This window comes from Corvus kubaryi, unplaced genomic scaffold (genome assembly GCF_017639235.1).
Source record: "Corvus kubaryi isolate FWS band 111438036 unplaced genomic scaffold, C.kubaryi_AGA036_p1.0 37308, whole genome shotgun sequence".
Lineage (NCBI taxonomy): Eukaryota > Metazoa > Chordata > Aves > Passeriformes > Corvidae > Corvus > Corvus kubaryi.
The window spans coordinates 10,894,987-10,914,606 of record NW_024581096.1 but is presented as its reverse complement, the minus strand read 5'-3'; the positions used below and the strand labels follow the sequence as shown (position 1 = coordinate 10,914,606).

The 19,620-nt window shown below is 40.1% G+C and overlaps 1 protein-coding gene across 2 annotated transcripts in view; it reads right to left on the bottom strand.

Annotated features, from left to right (window-relative positions):
• LIFR (LIF receptor subunit alpha) overlaps positions 1-19,620 on the bottom strand; it is a 51,598-nt gene that overhangs the window by 7,524 nt on the left and 24,454 nt on the right. For both annotated transcript variants that reach the window (XM_042028460.1, XM_042028459.1), the window contains exons 5-19: positions 19,007-19,170; positions 18,028-18,202; positions 17,481-17,747; positions 16,613-16,742; positions 14,646-14,809; positions 13,375-13,520; positions 10,703-10,868; positions 10,478-10,548; positions 9,858-10,071; positions 6,345-6,524; positions 4,649-4,750; positions 2,890-3,057; positions 2,089-2,250; positions 954-1,047; positions 333-411 (exon numbers count right to left, since the gene is read on the bottom strand). In XM_042028460.1, the coding sequence (XP_041884394.1) occupies positions 333-411; positions 954-1,047; positions 2,089-2,250; positions 2,890-3,057; positions 4,649-4,750; positions 6,345-6,524; positions 9,858-10,071; positions 10,478-10,548; positions 10,703-10,868; positions 13,375-13,520; positions 14,646-14,809; positions 16,613-16,742; positions 17,481-17,747; positions 18,028-18,202; positions 19,007-19,170 (2,282 nt within the window). The remainder of the gene's footprint in view (positions 1-332; positions 412-953; positions 1,048-2,088; positions 2,251-2,889; positions 3,058-4,648; positions 4,751-6,344; positions 6,525-9,857; positions 10,072-10,477; positions 10,549-10,702; positions 10,869-13,374; positions 13,521-14,645; positions 14,810-16,612; positions 16,743-17,480; positions 17,748-18,027; positions 18,203-19,006; positions 19,171-19,620) is intronic.

The following is a 19,620-nucleotide window of genomic DNA, read 5'->3' as shown; positions in this document are numbered from 1 at the left end:
CATCCCACAGCCATTAATACCAATACATAAAAAAAAAAGAAAGTGTTAATAATTTTCTGGCTCATGTAGCATATACACACCTCCATACTTTCTGCTTCTAACACTTTGACAAAGCAGTCCTTTCCTAGATCAAACATTGCAACTAACTGCATTAACAACAAAGCTCTAGATAGCACCTGACAGGAGTTACTCAGTAAATTGGCTTGTTTCCCCCTTCCACAGAGTTTTTTCTACAATTGGAACAAATGAGTCAAGAGTAAGTTTGCAAAAGAATTCTTTAACTTGTTTTATCTTTCAGAAGCTTAAAATACTAGATTTAAAAAAAGGGTTACCTCACAGATGTTCCTCTGAAACTGCAGTGCCTTACTGTTCTCAGGATTCGGGATTTCTGGATAAAATGTTTCTTTAATCCTTTAAAGATGAAAGAATAAACTATTATAAAGATAGCTAGGCCTGAAACAGATTGTGAATACACAAAAGGAGTCAGGACATCTCCCTTTAATTCAGAATACTGAAGACATCTGGTGCAAAGATTTAGTGTGTTGAAGTTTCACTGAGTATAAAGGAAAAAACAGCAACCATTTTTTTTTTTAAGTGGGGAATTTAATACTCCACATTTACTAAAAGTTGAAGATGGTATGTCTACCTTTGTTTGTAGAGGGCACACAAATTACAGTTTGTCACCAGCTTATTTCCACTTGGGAACTATTTATAAATGGTGCTCACTGGGAGACAGGCTCCTGCAAAAACTTTTTGCATTCCTCCCTCTGACCTCTCTCCAACTCAGTTTCTCCCTCACCTTCTACAATGTGTTTTTGCCACCCACCTTTACACAAAGCCCACTAACATCTTTGGGTAGTTAGAGAAACAAAGGAGTAATTAAAATAATGGAAAACCCTAGCACTAAAGCAAAAACTTCCAGGAAAAGATGAAAACCTGAGGCAGGCATTTACCATTCCCTCTTTCGGTAGCAGAAGATGCTGGCCAACACTCCAAGCAGCACCACCACTGCCACGGGGATGAGAATTGCAATGATTAATCCTACAGCTGGGGGATTAAAAAAAAGAAAAGACAGTAAATATATATCCAATGTTACCAGCAAATTTTATGCCTTTTCTAACATTCCCACCAATTAAAGGCCATCCCATTACACTCACCTAGTGCAGTGGACTGCAAACAGTGACCTACACCATTACCCTTCCCCTTTGCTGGATGGGCAAAGTTCATCCATAAACAGATTCAGTGATAACTACAGGAATCAGCAGATATTTCTCTCTGACTGCTTAATTGCAGAAGGTTTCATGTGCAGCTCAAGACTTGTTGCTACTGTGATTCTATTCTCACTAAGCTCTGGAATTGCACTTTCACGCTACCTGAGCTGGCCAAGTTTCTGGTAATGACTCTTCTAGGCCAACAACTCATTGCACAAACATCATTGTCTTATATGTTTTACAATGCTTCCAACCCCTGCGTTTTAGCTCCAATACATCCCCAGTGCCTTCTTCCATTGATATTAAATGCCTCAAGTTTGATTTTTCATGTATTTTAGTTGCACCCCAGTGTTTAGTACTTCACAGGAAATACTTTTTTCTCTCATTCCCCAAAGTCAATATCTTTTTTTTTTTGTAGTTGTCTGTGTTTGCTTCTGTCAGGGGATCAATAAAACTGAATTCAAAGTAGAGAGGCATCTGTTTACAATTCTGAAACTGATAAATATTTCCACAATGTCCTTCTTCCCACCATGTGTTAGCAGATATTCATTATGGGAACCCTGACAAAAACAACTGGCTGTTTGAGAAAACTAAGCTCAGACTCCACTATATTTAGTAGTAGGTTAGAAGTTATTTTTCTGCATACATTACCATGAACTACAAAGTAGCTGTAATAGGAAAGGATCTTTCCCTCACTCTGAAATGTACCAGTTTTTGTATTTATAAATAACCAGCTAAATAAAGGAAAAAATTAGACTGTAGGCCCAAACTACCTACAGGACGAGAAAAAAGCCCACAAACCAACAAAATAAGCTCAGCTTTATACATATTGTACAGCCCCTGTGCTAAAGACAGGGAACAGGGAAAATCAACTTACAGTCCTCCTTTGTCACCACATAGAGGCTGTTTGGAGGGCTCAACCCACCAGCTGTGTAGGCTTGTAGTTCCAGCTGGTAACTTGTTTTGCCTTGAAGATCAAGTATTTTCATAGACTTCTTTGTTAAGTCAGTGATATTGTTAACTTTAAGTTCTGGATTCCCTGTTTGTTTGGAAGCAGTAAGAAAAGCATAACTTTGTAAGAAAGGATTCAAAAAGACAACCTCAGCTTTTGCAAAACTTTCATGAAGTGAGCATATGAAACCTGAAGAACAGTCCATGAAAGGAAAACTGAAATAAAGAACCCTAGCAATGCTGCTTGCTTACACAGCACCGAACAGCACAGGAGTGTGGTGCTGCTGCTGCAGATTGACTTCATTTCCTTACCCCCCTGCTCATCCTCTTATGAATGTGCGTCAGCCTTCACTCCTGACAGGACAGGCACTGGAAGAATATACCCTATTAAATATAGCCATGTAACCTCCCCTGCCTCATCTGCCCAGGCTATCTGAGCAGGCGACAGCATGACACATTGCCACTTAGTCACTGCATTACTTTATGGCCCCAGTGAGACAACGTTTTCTCCAACTTTTGCTTTATATTAAAAAACAACTGCGCTCTAACCACACAAGGAGCTGATTATTTTAAATGCCTTTGTCACATATCAGGGGCCAATTATAACAGTGAGTAATGCAACTGAATTATTATTAAAGACTCTTTTTTATTAAAGTGAAATTAAACTATTAAAAAACAAAAAAGAAATATGTAAGTAAGGAAGTTGCAATCTATACAATTAATTTACCTGATTCTGAAAGTCTGGGCTTTAAAGCATCTTTTTCACCTTTTGCAAAGGAAAGAAGATATCCTTTTAAAAAGCCTCGGCATTCTTCAACAGGAATGTCTTCCCATTTTACCAATATAGAATCTGAAGAAGTTTCTTCAACAATAAAATTTGGTGCAGTTTTTGGAGCTGTAGGGAGAATTATGAAGGAAGAAACTAGTAAGAAATTACCTTATCATTAAATGCCGAAACCATGTAGGTATTTCATCACTTTTGTTTTGGGACTAGCATTTTCCAACCTTTTCCTCAGGACTCCTCACTGTAAAGTATATGTGAAAGATTTAGCAGGAGATACTACAAAAATACAGCTATGTTGGACTTATTAATTACTGCAGTATTATCTGCTAAGGGGTGCTAAAAGAAAAATTTCTCTTTGGTCAGCCTTCTTACAGACCCGTACGTGTAAATACCCTTCTTCCTGCAACAAACTCCAAAAGATTGTATAAACATTCAGAGGATACAAATTAGCTTTTAAAGGCTTTAACTCTGTGACTTCATAGCTTGTCTTAAAACTAAACAAACTCTACATTCCTACCATGGAATTCTATCTCAGCTTAAAAGAACTACTCTTAGCAGTTTTTACAAGTCCTTTTTCCAATACCTGAAGCCTACTGAAAGTGCTAGAGCAGATAATGCTTAAGGTCATGTGCACCAGGACTAAGTCTGACATTTGACTTTGATCCAGAAGGGCTGAATTCATGTTTAAGAATGCATCCATTTTTCTCCTGATGATTATCTGTCCAAAGGCAAATCTGAAGTTTTAGGATAAATCTATGCTCTTGTGCATAGAGTTTCTTCTGCACATTCAATGCATTTTTAGTCCCTCAAAGTCTTTGTATCTTGAAAGCTTCTGTCTGATCTGTTCATAACACATATGAAAAACTCTTCTGGGAAACTGTTCAGAATTCTGTTCAGATAAACTGTTCAGATATTCAAATGGCTGAAAATTGAGTTTCTGGTAAAATTGCCTTAACCTCACCTTCAACCTTAGCGATGAAATAAACAACATCATTTCCAAGGACTCAGATTATGTCAGCAGCTCAGTTTTCCAAGCAAACTATTTTAGCAGAAAACACATTGAACTTCAAAGTGAAATGGGTGCTGTAGTTACAATACAATACAATACAATACAATACAATACAGCTGTGGTGTTAAAGAGTAAAGTCATGTTCAGACACCTGGGAACAGAAAGCATTCAGACACTAATGCATACTCAGGCCAGCAAAGCTCAGCACTGGGTCAAACCCCAGTTACCCAGACAGGGCTGGTGTGGGACAGAATACAAGTGCAATTCTCAAGGTGGTTTGTGCTCTACAATCTAGTTGAGATTTAAGAAGTGCTTTCAAACAGAAATATCATGGATACTTTTTTATTTGCTGAGCTGTACCAAATGTGCTTGGAAGTTTACTTTGATTTGATGAATCAAAAAAGTTGCCTTCTGTCCTGTAGAAGGGACCACAGCCATGTGGTTCAAGTTACAGCTGTAAATTGCCGTGACACTCTGTGCCACCACACAAGCTGGAGAATACAGGGTTATTGCATACACTTGGAACTGGAAGTGGCTGGAGAAATGTATCACAGTTATAGACTGAGAACAAACAGAAGTCAGTAGTACTGCATTGGGATTCTGGTCTCAGTCTTCTTCTGCCAACACTGAACTAAAAATAGACACAGACTAAGTTCACTTTGCAGAGATCCTGAGTGATAAAAGTGCACTTACGCAGCTCTTTCATATACCCAGTTATGTTTTTCAACAACTGATATCCAGTGGATTTGCAGCCATACAGTGAAAAGTTGTATCTCACGCCAGGTTTGAACAGAGCTGCAAGAGAAAATTGCTGTAACAACATTTCACTTCTGAAGAATGACACTTTTAGATTTCACGTGATGCAGACATATAAATACGTATTAAAAAATTTCAAAGTATAATCGTATAAATACCATCCCTACTTCTAATTCCTACAAAAGCTGTGCCATCAGATGTGGTTTAGAAGCAGTAACCAAATCTAGCTTCCAGAGAAAGTTTAGTACTAAACAAAAAGGATTCAAAACAAGCTACTCAAATTGCATAAATTGCCCTTTACATGGGGAAAACACAAACTGAAGTTACCAGAAATAATCCCCTTCCTTTCCTCCCACAGCAGCCATGTAGATCCTGCCTCCTCAGAAATACAAATGTATTTTGAAATAACCAGGCTTACTGGAGCAAAAAAGATATGCATAAAACTCTCAAAAGTTACAGTGAAGCAACTTAGCAATGAACTTCAGTCCTGAACTGACTTTACAAAACACAGATAGTCATCAAATTTATGCTTCTCATGTCTTTGATGGAAACATAGGGGTTTGATCCTATAATGTGTAAATACCACTTTCTAGGATTTTCTCAAGTCAGGGCTGTACACTACTTTCAAGACTTTTTCTAAACAAGATGCCCCTGTGAAACTATACAGAAGTCAAATGGGTTTTGCAAGAGTTCAAGTCCAGCCTGAGAGATTCTCCTAGAAAGACTAAGAGCAGAGGTGGATTTCCCAGCTTGAGCCAGCCCTAGCAGCTGGATAACGCACACAAGAGTCACATTCTGCAAGAACCATCCCAGGGAAGAGCTCAGGAGTAAAGCAGTGCATCATTGGACAGACACAGTATTGTCTGCTTGAAAAAAGCAATCTCTAGCTAGCACAAACGAAAACAACATGGACACAGCATTGTAATTACAGACAGAAAAACATATTGCCCCCACCCTCCCAGGTCCCACTCCCCCTCAACTTTCCTATGTACACAGCTCCAAGTTGTTTTCGTGAATGGAGACTTTAATACTAAATTCTTCTAAAAAGCAAATATATAGCCTCATAGACAGCAGAGAAAAAAATCCTAAATCTTTACTGGGTTCTCTCTTTTCTCTTCTGCTGCTACTAGTCCCACCACAGCTGAGTTTCATTTCCCTGATCTGCCCACCAGCATCTAGAGACCTGGAATGTGCCCTGTTCCAGGAAATTTCAATAGCTGACAGCAAGCCAACACATGGAGGTCACACTTAAAAGTATCTGCCTGATGTAAAAACAACGGATTAGTCTTCTCCCATCCTGAGCAGCACTGTTTATGCTTAGAATCCAAATAAAACCCCAAACTCTAGATTAAACATTACGCATTAGGCTGAGTTAGGAAATTGTGGGGTACAGCTAGAAGAGGTTATTTCAAAACAGTTAATAAACACAGGATGATAGAAGTTAAGTCAAGATGATACTTGGATTTGGCAAGACTGTGTAAGAAATTAAAATAAACACAGTACCAAGAAGAATTTCATTTATTTACACAAGTACACAGCAATCAATCTGCAACCTATAGCTTTGCGCTGCTCTTACTCCACTTGCTGCTCAGGGTCTCAACCAGAAAGTCACAAGAAATTATTTTTGACTTACCAGATTTTATCACTGCATTTGTTGTATTTGAAGGAAATTTCTGCCAGTCCACAATACATGGTTCAGACCCAGATGAACGACACCATTTTACTGTGTAGCCACAGGTCATGTCTGGGTAAGAATCCCAAGAAATATTAATTCCATTCCCCGTTGCCACGGCCTGATCTGTTGTGACATTGTCTGCAACAAAGATGACACAAAAATCCATCAAAGACCAGACACTTATCTATAGCCCAAGATGAAAGAAAGCCTTCCAGACAGAGCACAATGGCTTTATAAACAGCTGTCATTTCTAAGAATGAGAGGTGAGCGTGAACTGTGAAATTCGAAGCAGTGCACTCAGCTGAGCTTTCTGGAGTGCTCAGACTCAGACACAGCCTGCAGCAAATCCCTCAGCCAGCCTTAAGTATGATGACGAGAAATGCAGCAGCTCAGGACCGGCTTAAAAACCACTTTTTCAAGGTAAGGATTTACAGCAGATGTCAGGTTCAAATATGAATTGACACCAATTTGGCAGGAGCCTCCAGCTATAAATTCCTGCTGTCATTTCATCAAATGGTTTGCTTTGTGTTTCCTTCAAAATGTCTTGCTGTCACTCGCCCAACCACAGACAACCATTTTTCATGAAGAATCAACAGCAATAATCATGTCCCTGGTGAACTTTATGGAGGCTTCAGTCTACCAAGGGTAAATTATACAAGAAAGAAGGAAAAAAAATCTCTGCCTTTAGTCTGTTTTCCTTGTTTCTGATTATCAAATGTTTGGCTGCCCTTGAAGTGATTGGATCTGGGAACAGCTTCCGATTCCTGCAGCTGGCCTCCATGGCTGTCCATCAGATGGGACCCCACAGAGCTAAGGGATGGTTTCCAAAGGCCACCACAAAAGCAGTGGCCCCATGACAGATCTGCAAAAACAATCTCAGGGTTTCAGTTTTCCTTTTTCAGTGTTCTCATTTATGCTCCCCATTGAGTCTATTATTTCATTTTATTAAAGCCATAAACTATGGAAGGCTGAAGGGCAAGGACTGTTTTTAAGAATTAGTGCTATGAAAACTTTACTCTCACAGATGTGCTGTGAATGTCGAAGGACTGCCTATTTCTAAATAATCTTAACATACAGTTAAGTGTACAATCCTTTTGTAGCTTGCTCATGGCAAGAAAAAGACAACTGAATAAAAAAAGCAAACCAACTCCACAATGGTTTTGATACTTTCCCCAGAAAAACTACTATGCATCCAGTGAAACTACATTTCTATGATGCCAGAAAAGACCATATTTCTAATTAGCAGACCTTAATTTTCCTAATTACAGAAAAGAGCTTTTACTGACAGTAAGCACATACTGTCTAAAAAATACTTAAATACACCACACTCCATCTTATTTCCTGAGCTAGATGACTAGAAATTCACCATGGGCAGTACTGCTCATTTTGGTGTATTTATAGTCGCCACCTAGACTAGAAGAACAAATAACTACTAGCACTAGAGCACTACTGTGGTAAGGAAGCCTGGATCAGACAGATTATATGCCCCAACTCTCTATAGAGCACTTTTCAGAGACAGCGACAAATTAATTATGACACAGTATCCTTTGTTTGTGTTTTCAGTTTTCAGAAAATCTCAGCAGATCTCCAGCTTCAGATCCTCTGCTTTCTTATGGACATTAAAAGCACTTACAGACTGCACACAGGAAGCAGCCAGAAAAGATGTCTGGGCAAAAATGTCATCCAGTTCTTTGAATGAATCATCTTCTATGACTCCAGTCAGTGACTCAATTCCTATACCAACTCAGGAGCAAATCTTTAAGAGTACAAGTTGGGTAACACCAAAGGGAACCTCAGACATCTGAGAGAAAGCTATAAATGAATGCAAAGCTCTAGCTGCCATCAGCTATCCCACATCACAAACCTATTACAGAGACTTCTTTGACTTCCAGAGCCTCATTCTTTCTCTGCTGAAGGAGAGCTGTAAAAGCATTTCAAATCAACTGTCCCATACAATTACTTTTCCCTCCAACGGGCAGACTAAGAATATACTACAAGGCATTACCATTGGTGCTATGCCCAATTCTGAGCTCCTCAGAACAAGGGAGAAATGGAGCTCCTGGAGTGGGTCCAGGGGAGGGCAACAAAGATGCTTATGGGACTGGAGCATCTCTCTTATGAGGAAAGGCTGAGTCTGAAGAAGAGGTGACTGAGAGGGGACCTCCTCAATGTCTGTCAGTGTCTGCAAGGAGGGGTCAGAGGAGGGACCAGGCTCTGCTCAGTGGTGCTGGGCAATACAACAAGAGGCAATGGGCAGTAAGTGATGCACAGGAAGTTCCACCTGAACATGAGGAAGAACTTCTTTACTGTGCTGTGACCAAGCACTGGAACGGGCTTAGAGAGGCTGTGGAGTCGCCCTAAGTGGAGATACCCAAGCACTATCTGGGCACAATCCTCCGCTGTGTGCTCTGGGATGACCCTCTTTGAGTGGGGAGGTTGGATCAGAAAACTCACTGTGCACCCTTCCAACCTGACCCATTCTGGGAATCTTTGTTTTGTAGAAGCACAATAAACATTATGTACAATGGTTTTCCTTCACATAGTAACAAACTTGTTTTTTCATCTCACTGTGGATCTCAGCCAAAACACATTTCTTCCTATGAGAGATGGCCATGTCTTATCAGAACCTGAGCTGCCACACCAGCAACTGTGACACCTGCTCTCCACATGGGCAAGGAGAAGCAGAACCATGAATGCTCCTGGCAAACAACCAGAGAGGGGCCTTGCTGTGTAAATCTGTCCTCCCTGCAGAGCATCAGCCAGATCTGGAGCTAAAGGTTTGTGCTTTGTGAGATTACACTTTCTGGCGTGAAGGGAAGTGTGGACTCTCAATAACCACTTCACAGTATTATCTACTCTCCAAGCTCAGTCTCAGGAGCAGAAAATCATTATCTGGCTCAGCTACTTTCCTTGACAAAACCCTCAGCAAGAGTGGCAGTGTTTTAATTGGGAAGCTAAAGCCCTACATCCTTTTCAAATACTAGCTCCCTAGCACAAGGATGCCAACACTTTACCAACCAGTCCAATTAATATTCTCCTGCAGAGCTCACAGGCATTGAACTGACAATTCTCGCCTTAAAAAGCCACACAACACCTCCAAAACTTCTGAATCTCTTTAGCATGTAACACTTCTCAGTGTCTCAACAAGAACACACAGAAACAAACTGAGCTCCCTAAATATCAGGGGTCCAGACCAACGCTTTTGAAGCCTCATTCTTCTTGTTCCTGAGAGGTGTCCAGAAATGTGCAAACAGCTGCAAAGACTTCAAGCAATCATGTTTATTTTATGTAAAGAGCACAATTAATTGGTGAGACACCACACTAAAAGCAAAGCAGCATTTTTTTCCCTGCCCAGCAGATTTGTGTGGGGAAATTAACACAAACAAACAAAGCATTATTTTTCAATAAACTCACTCTCCCCAGTATTCCCCAAGCTCTGAAGGTGTTTAACTCTCAACTGGGAGCACTCACCACTTGGAAGTTCCACGCTTGTTATCCTTGAGGGGGGAGATGAGCCTGCATGGTTTTTGGCTACAACACTAATTATACAATCACTTTTTCCAAGTTTTATCTCGGTACTGTTTGAGGGTTCAGTGACTACTTTATGCTCCAGTAGTGTCTCTAGCAGGAAGCAGGACACTTCATGAGACACTATTTTTCCATTGGCTTCAGAAAGGGATAAGGGCTATGAACAGACAAAGAGTGCATTAAAATCAAAATGCAATATACAGAAGAATATATAGGATAATACAAATTTACTGTTCCTGATCTAGTCTGATGACTGTACAAGGCAAAAAAGTTACTCAAGTGTGACTTTGAGAATTGACATGTAAGTTTCTAAGTTTTTGATTTCCAACTGAGATGTATAAAAATTTAATTCTTCATATGAAATGCTTCTCAATGCAATGTTTAAATTATAAAACTTTAATAACATTCCCATTTGGGGAAAAATACTGTCTCAATGTATGGTTCTATGGAAGTTTAGAAAAGCAGCCTGGTTTATTGACTATAAACTTCATTAATTTATAAAAGTGTAAGTAAATAGCTTTTTGTACAATTACATTACATATTCTTTTAAATCCCCTATCTACCTTCCAGAAGACTTTTAGGCTTTCTCCAGAAGGACTTCTCTCTCGCCAGATATCTGGTCCTCTTGAAGGAGCTAAATAAAAAAATAAGAGTGGTAGTTTTTTTCTCCAGTTGCATAGTAGACAATTTACCATCTATTAAAAAGTTAGGTTTTTTTAGATGACTAATCTTAAAATATATGTCTTCACAAATTCAACATTTTGTCATCAAGAGATAGATGAACTTACGGGCTTCTGATGTTGTCTGGTCCACTCCCCTGCTCCAGTCACTCCACCTCCAGAAGTGGTCAGCAGCTGAGCAGCGCACCCTGAACTGGTAATTGGTGTTTGGGTGCAACTCATTCAGCTGAGCTGTGTAACTTGAGGATTTCCCACCAGGCATGGAGACATTTTGCTGTTAAAAATTTACAGAAATAGACATGATACATGCATTTTTTCCCCCTTGATTACGCTGCTAGTCAACACCTAACAAGGTGGGGTTTTTTTTCCCCCAAGAATACTGACAGCGTCAAAGCTACAGTCAAGCCCTATGAAGAAAATAGTGAAAAATAAAAATATTTCCTATGCAGTCACCCTAGCCAATGAAAAAAACTTCAGAGATGCACCAAAATAAAGTCCTGTATAGAAAGAAATTGAAGCATGACAGTAGGCAGCACCTTTGAGATGATATAAAGTGTGAAAAGGAGATGCAACACTGAAGAGCCTTCAACAGGTTGAGCTCTGCACAAAGCAGCAGGTGGTTGCTTCCTGTCTATCCCATTCAGTCCCCCTCTCTCCCATATGCAGCAAAGCTGCTCACATGGGGCAGGCCAGGATTTCACCTCTGGTATTCAGAACCTGCACTTCCACTGAGCACAAGGACATCAGACTGTGGGGACAGTCCTACCAGACATGCACAGAAGTATGCTAAAGACAGTCTGTTTGAGCAAGATATTTACCATGCAGTCTGCTTCCTTCATTTTTCCTTCAACAGATGGTACCCAGTTCTTATCCAGGTGATCTCAGTTCACAGCTCCTTTGACAGGACTAGTCTCTCATATTATTCTTAAAGTGGCAAGATTCTACATAGCATTTCTGTTTCACAATTACTTAAAGAAACCCTAAGCCTGGGAATATTTTTTTACTGAATCTAATTATAACACATGTGCATCACAGCTGCCAAAAACTGGGCTCCAAGTGACTTTAAGATGCAACCAATTGTGCATTTCTAAAGCCAAATGACAACTTGAAAAATACTAGAAAAGCCAACAATCTCTCATACGGATGGAAATGCTTCTGAAAACATCCTCAAAATGCCATGTAAAACTCCATAACAATTTCACAGCTACTTTTGTGACAGAGAACTCCTGGAGTTTTTTGTTAAGCAACCAGCGACCATATAACAAAGCAATAAAAGCTTCTGCCAAGCTGTTTGCTGCATACAAAATATCTGCGGCTGCAGGCTTTGATACAGGTACAGGGAATCAAACTGCTGCGGAAGCGTAAGTCCTGACCCTCTCCCACTACCCTAGATGATTGATCCAGCAGCAGGGTTCACAAACGAGTGCATGCCCCAGGTTTAGAGCTGCGTACTCCAAAAATATCTGAGTTCCTTTTGTAGTATTTAATCTCTGGTATTACTTGACACATGTAATTACAGAGAAAATAAGAAAGCTTAAGGCTTCCATACTCATTAAGTGCTTTGAAAGTATTTTAAAAATACTCTTACAGAGCACGCACCCTATTATTTTGGAGGCATGTACATAATGATTATCTTCAGTCTTAGCTGCATCATTTCTGTGGCTCGATTTACATTATTCAAGGCTGTGCTCAACAGCTGTGCCCAGCTGGCAACTAAATGCAAAGGGTAATAGAATACTGCTAAAAATCAAACAAGCATTTCAAAAAGAAGCCTCTGAGGTTAATGTGCTCAAATTAAAAATTCAGGCTCTGTGCACCAAGACCTAAGAATTCACTATGTGCCTACTTGAAATGTACACACAAAGAAACTGGGGGTAAATCTCAGGCCAACTGAAATGCAGTTCTCATTAGGCTTCCTCAGTGGGACAAGTCACCCCATGCTAAGCCAGGCAATACAGAAGAGGATATATTCACACTACCTACACCCAGTATCTGATGCTGGTGTCTAAATTAGTATCCTAAGCTCCTCTGACAGTCTGCAGAGTAAATATGCAGCTCTAGTCCGTGATGCAGAGCACCAGGCAGCAGCTGGAAGCGTGAATGGCTGAAAATCTGAACCCCACCCAGAAATATCACCTTCTGTCCTGCTGCAGAGGATGTATCACTGGAGTTTACCTACTGATACATCCCATGGGAGAATCCTTCCCTATCCTGTCTCTACATCACTGAGATATAAAAGGTTTAGCAGCTGCCCATTACGGCCACATGCATGTCAACTGCTGACAGCAAACAAATGAACTGTTCTCTGAGGGGAAAAAATAAAGGGAGAAATTCAGCTGCAGACTGCAAGATCTGAAACAGCCACTGTGGAAGTCTGCAGGGCAGCAATGCATCCTGGAACTAGAGTGTGTTAATACAGCTTGCACCAGGAAGGACAAAGCACAAGGACTGTTTCCTAAGAGGTCAGCACAAAGCACTATGCACCCCTTTCAAGTACCAAATAACATGGTGTGTAATTTGACTTTTCTCTAGTGTTCAAAATAAAAAACCACCAGCCAACCAACCTACCAACCAACAAACCAAAATCACCCAAAATAGGCAACAACAGAGATGAGCAGGAAGTTTTTTGATTTTAGTAAATGAACTTCTACTCATTACTACATTGATGATTTAATAAGATCATCAGAATGAAGCTCTTAGTGAGAAAAGAATTTGAAATGTGATTAGTTCAGTGAAAAAGATAATTTTTTGGATGCTGATCTTTTAAAAGCAACACTTACCAGTTTTTTCTCAGAGTGACCACTGATAATTTCAATTTGACACAGAAGCCTGATCCCAGCAAAGCTGCCATTTATAAACCAACGCAGTTGGATGCTTGTAGAGTTGTTTCCAATAACAGTTAACTTTTCTGGGGTTTTTGGATGAACTTAAAAAGGAAAGAAAAAGCCTTCAGTTATAAGAAAAAAACCCACTTATTTTAGTTCAGAAAAATCTTAATTTAGAAGATCAGAGAGAATAGAAGGATAAGTGTTTCAATCAGCAACTGGGAAAACTGGTGCTGGGAAGGCACCTGCAAGCAGTCCCATTCCTGACTCTCTTCTCAGCTATCAAACATGGAAACAGATTTACTTAAGACTGGCTATACTGGAACATGTAATAAAGAGTTGAGACACAGAAAAACATTTTCCCTCTTACTGATTTTATCAAAAAAGTGAAACATCAGCTATTTCAGATGACCACAGTGGTGGATGAAATTTACTCAACTTTTTCAACTTCTGTGAACTTTTCAAGTCAGGACTTAAAATCTGCAGACTAGGATAGAGGAGGATTTCTAAATGACTACACCCCAAAACTCCGTTCACAGAATTTTTCAAAAATATTCAGCACTAATATTCACTGCTATTAGAGAAAAAAATATCTACTGTTGGAATTGGTCCAGTTACCCTTAAGGAAATACGTAGTCTGCTTCAGGAATTAAGTGGACAGTGTGGGAAAGAAAGAAAAGGAAACAAATAGGAAATAGCAGCATATCACTTGAGTGTGAAACAGCCCAGTTTATAATCAACAGAAACAAATTATGTTTCTCTCAACTCTGCCAATTTACTCTGACAATTCTAATCTCAGGCTAGTTGAACTGGGATTTGGACCAAAAAAAATGCACTATCCTCATGCTTAAATTCAGTTTTTTGGAGAACAGCAGAATACTGCAACCAATAGGAATCCCTGAAGCCTCAGCTGTCGTTGTGGAGGAGAAAAGGTTGGCAATGCTAGAAAGGTGGTCATCTCCCTTTCCTTTTTTAAACTGAAGATCTAAAGAGAAAAGTTACTCCTTTCTCCAAACCATGACAGCAGATTACCACGGCTATTACCAACAGCATGCAATAGTCCTGATATTACCTTCTGTCTTTTCAAGCTATTTCTTTTATGCTCCAAATCCTGCTGCTGTTAAACTGTGTGATATTTTGTCCTATAAGCAGACACTGAAATACAGGGTCATTTACAGTTCACCCCAATTTTAATTCTTTTTCCCTTTTTAAGTCATTAGTCTTACCTCTTTGAGTTATATCAACCAAAAGAGATGACTGTGCTTGCCCAATAGGATTGGAGACATCTAATATGAAATCATAGGTTTTTTGATCAGGCAGTACTGGAAAGCCACAGACACGGTCTCTGTTCATTTCATTGACTTCGCATGAAACATTTTTACTAGATATTCTACAAAGTAAAGAGAGGAGGGAAAAGCTTAATCTTTGAGTAAGTTAATTCCTAGCAACAGTCAGAAATCTAGACCGAAAACATGGTACAGAACAATGGGTTCAGTTCACATGGCTTACAGAATGATTTGATTGCAGCGGCATATCTAACACCACAAAGCAGGTTAAAGTGGCATCAGTCATGACTTGCCCTGTTCTCATGTGAAACTCTCCTCTTCCACTAGCATAACATTTCCACTCTCTCACTTCTCAAAAGCCTGGAAAACAGGTAGGTCCTGTAAAACCACCTCACAAGTCACAACTCAGATTCTGATTTAAAGTATCTTTGTTCAGATCAGCATACACTTACATTTAAAGAATTTTCTTAATTGCTTTCTGAACTAGTGAGATGCTACACACATTGTCTTTCTAAAAGCCCTGTCAAATCTGAACTAAGGTTTGTTACCTGGAATACATGCACTAGTCCCAGTTGCCTTTTAACCAAGAGTAGGACAGGCAGTCTGATAACAGACAAGAACAGTGGTGCATCTTTAGGGATAAAATCTAAATTGTGTATCTGGATGCATGTACATATATTTGCTTTAATTACAATCTGTGTAAGCCTCTCATTCAAGCAGCACAAGTTTAACTAACTTGTTCCCTTGGGCATTTTTATCGTGTTCTAGCTGAGCTCTGATCTCCCTCCACGCCACACTCTCTGTTTCAATATTTCAGTGTGGGCTGAGAACAAGGATGGGAGTATTTATCCTGAAATGCATGACATTAATCTCACAGCTTTGGGCTGAGCAAAACAAGATTGGACAACATCCTTCCTTATAAGATGAATATAGGCAGTGACTGAAGCTCCTTTCTTCTGAATACCTGCTCTGTTTTGTCCATCTCTTTGCACCCTACCCAGTGGCTTTTTTAGCACTGGCACTCTAGATGACATCTCTGACTGTAACTCAAACCTCATTGCCTCCAGCATGCTTCTAAAGCAACCATGAGACTCCATTTCTCATCATTTTGTGTGACTCAGGCCTCTCCTGGCTTCTTTCCCTGACTGCTCCTTTGGAATGACACAGGAGCCTCCTCACCATGGGAATTTTGTTAGCTCCTCACTAACTTCTAATCACAACCACCAGGAGGTGATTTGCACTTTGCACGTGCTATTCCAAACAACATTTCTTCTTTTGCAAGGCTTTACATGGTGTAAGACAATGTCGTAGGACACAACATGACTGCTTTCTGTGGGTGAAACCAGTATTTGTCCCTTTCAATGTTTTATGGGTAACATTTACTCTGCTTGCTCTAATTCTTAATGCTGAGAGGAGAATGGATGGAGGCCAACGGCTATTTTCCCTAGTGGCATTTGGGAAAGGCCCTACGACCTGCCTTACAATTGTTTCTCAGTGAACTTCTGTCATCCTGCTTAGCAGAAGTTCCATAAATGTCTGACATAATCTGACCCAGGTTTCATATTAAAAAAAATTTAAAATTAGTGATTGACTCCTCCTATCTCCCTTTTTCATATTGGCCTTGTCCACATGTTGGCAGCAACCTGAGACACTAAGGCCTTTATCTAATTGTGAGTTCATAATGGTATAAACCTTTGCGAAAAGTCATCCTTAATTCCCATTGGAATTTTGCAGGGCTACATAAGGGTTTTCCAAGTTTAGTTTAGGTACAGCTCCCAGAAACTCTTGGAAAGTATTTTAGGCTCCAAGCAATCACATTTAAATAGGTATAATGCAGTAAGTCCCAGGCAGCAATGGAGGTATTCCAGTTGTACCCTTTTACTCCTTTTAGTGCTGATTAATTTTACCTTTCAAACAAACTGTACTTTGTTTTTCGTTCTCCATATAGTCCACTGGGCCTGCCTGGTTTCCAGGTGCATTTTATTATCAGAAAGTTGGATGTTTCACAGCTGAGGTTTTGGGGAATATCAGGAGCATCTGTAGCATGAAAGGAAACCAAATCAGTTAGCTGATGTTTTGCCATCCTAGTGTGACATTTGGGTCACTGGCTTCCTGAAAGCATGGCTCTTTTGTTTTGCTGGGCCTAGATTGCGTGCTTCAAAAATACATGGCAATAGTTACACCCCAATCACAGAAGTAATATGCTTTAAAGAAAATTACAATAAAGTAGATGGATAATTATTATCAGCCCCATCTGACTAACACTTGACTCGAGAATTCTAAGTGGGTGGGTAATCTGGCAAATCACATGCAAACATGTTCACAAGCTCCAGGCTCTGACCTGGAAGTGTTTCACTGAAACTCTGCCAAGAGTTTTCTTAAAGTCTGAGCATCAGTTCAGCTGCTGAGCAATGCAGGAATGCTGTCAGCTGTGCGTCACATTTTCTAACATGCCAGCCCCACCACTGCTTTGAATTCTCCAAACAAGTCGTGTCAAGGAAATGGTCCCTTTAGCATGAATTCCACATGGAATTTGAAAATTAAAGCAAGCCCTGAATGGCTCATCCTCTTCACCATACCTTATCATTCCAGACTTGGTGTCTCCACCAAGAGCTGGCCTTTCCACAGTGAAATCAAACACGTACAATCCCCAGTTCAACTTCAAAACCAAGGGCCAAGAAGAAAAAAAGCCACAACAGTATTTTTTTCCTAGCACAACCCTAAGAGTCTCAAACTTATTTTGATTTTTCTAAGGTTAGTAAACATGATACATACATCCAACAAACACGACAGATCCATCCATCCCATTTTCGAGTCTGCACACTACATTTGTCCCGCTGCTATTAGAAGCACTGGCATTTAGCACTCTGATGGCATGGCTTCGACTGCTCAGTTGCATCATTGTGTAGGATTTTGATCCGTAAGTCATATTTGTTATGCGCTGATCTTCTTCATGGACACAACAAAATGTCACATCTGAACCTACTGCCACCACAGTGTCCAGAGGAAACACTCCACTCCCACCGGGCTCAGTATCTTTTCCTAGCAGAGAAGGAATAAAACAAACAAAAAAACCCCCAAGAAACCTTGCATGAACAATTTGCTATAAACATGATGTGATCAGCTAAAATGTGACCGAGGAGCACTCCAATGCACACAAATAAATGTTTGCTAGGTTTCAGTAACTAGTGATAGTATTTTTTCTCTAATCAAAACAGTCTCAAAGGCAGTAGCTCATCACTGCCTACTGCCCTTCCTCTGACTTTGGCTTATTTCTTATAAAGAAATAAAAGTCCGCATGGTAGCAAGGGAACAAACATACCAGGGATCACTTCTGCTGGGCTCCAGTCACTCCAATCCTTGGGGCCAACAAACTGTGTTGCATTAATGTAACAGCGAATCTTCACATAGTGTGAAGTACACTCCAAAGGCATATCTGATGTCCAGTTCCAAGAAAGAATGATGTCTTCATGAGTCAGTTTTGAGTAGTAAGTAACCTGCAAAGTTTTTGCACCAAGAAAGCAACCAAGACAGAGCTTATGAACACCTGCTAAAAATGACATACCATCTCCCAAGTGTCAACAGAATGGTAAATTAGGTGAAGTAAATCATAAAATCCTCATAAATTATTGGCGTGTTCTACCTAACTTTTAGTTGTGCTGTTAATTTACCTGGACAAAAGCCTAAGTTGCTAAATAGCCCACTAGCTAGGTAGTCTGTCAGCCAGAAATACCAGAGGGCAGATATTTGGAGGAGAGCAGGAAGATTTCCATGCATGTAAAGAGGTATACACTGCATCCTGGGCTTCTCCCAGGCAGGGAAATGTTCCAACTTCTCCAAAATAAAACTCTTCTGATATTAGTCCCAGGCTGCACATTTCATCTTTTCTCCAATACTAAAATGTATAGTACAGAGCTACAAACTGGCCTGGAAAAACTCCTGTTACAAAAGAAGAAAAAAGCAAGCTGAGAATTCAAAGATGACCAAGACAGGAGACACTGTTGGAGATATAGAGACAATGGTGTAAAGTATCTGCCAAATTCATAAGTAAGTTTGAATTATAAAATCCTTGTACCAGGAAAAAAACAAACTGCTGTGACTAAGTATGAACAGTACAGTAGCCAGTGTTTCCATAGCTTTGAAATTTAACAAGAAGTTACCTACCAGAAGCATGACTACACTCAGGTCCTGCAAAGCTCTACTATCTTCATCATTCTCAGTTTTTTTCAAGTGACATCTCAGAACATTACCAAGGGCAGAAATTGTACATATATTTTTCATAAAGGAAGAAAGGGACTTACTTGTGTAACTTCTTCCATTGCTTCTTTTCGAAGTATCTGAATCTGCCAAAGGGCATCCAGTCCATATGGGAAAACCAATCCATTATCACTCCACTTCAGATTTAATGTGGAAGTTGGAAAGTCAGGCGTTAAACTAAGAATGTGTGGAGTGGCAGGAACAAAGGCTTGAAAAAGAGGCAGGGGGAAGAAGCCATATTCAGGTCATTTGTCAGGAACACCAGCCCTACAGGTGTTTTAACAGCCACATCTTTCTGCTCTGAACTGGCTAGTAGCCATACAAACACGTAACTCAACCTCTGTAATTAGAACAAGGCTCTGTGGCTACTTGAGCATGAGAGTTCTCAGGAAAGCACAGGTGCTGGTGAATCATCAGGTAGCATTTTCTTTTAATACCTCAGCTTGCAGATGGGCAAGTAACTGATTGTGAATATGACTCTTCACAATGCATAGTAGGGAACACATCCCATCTTTCTCAACCTCCCTTCAATGCCACAGTGATAAAGGAAACATGGTGGCAGTCTTTGAAGTACGCATGAGAACACTTCTAGGGACGATGGTGGAAAAACATCCCCAGAAGAAGAAGTATGTTTTGGAGACCAGTGGGGAAGTGAGGA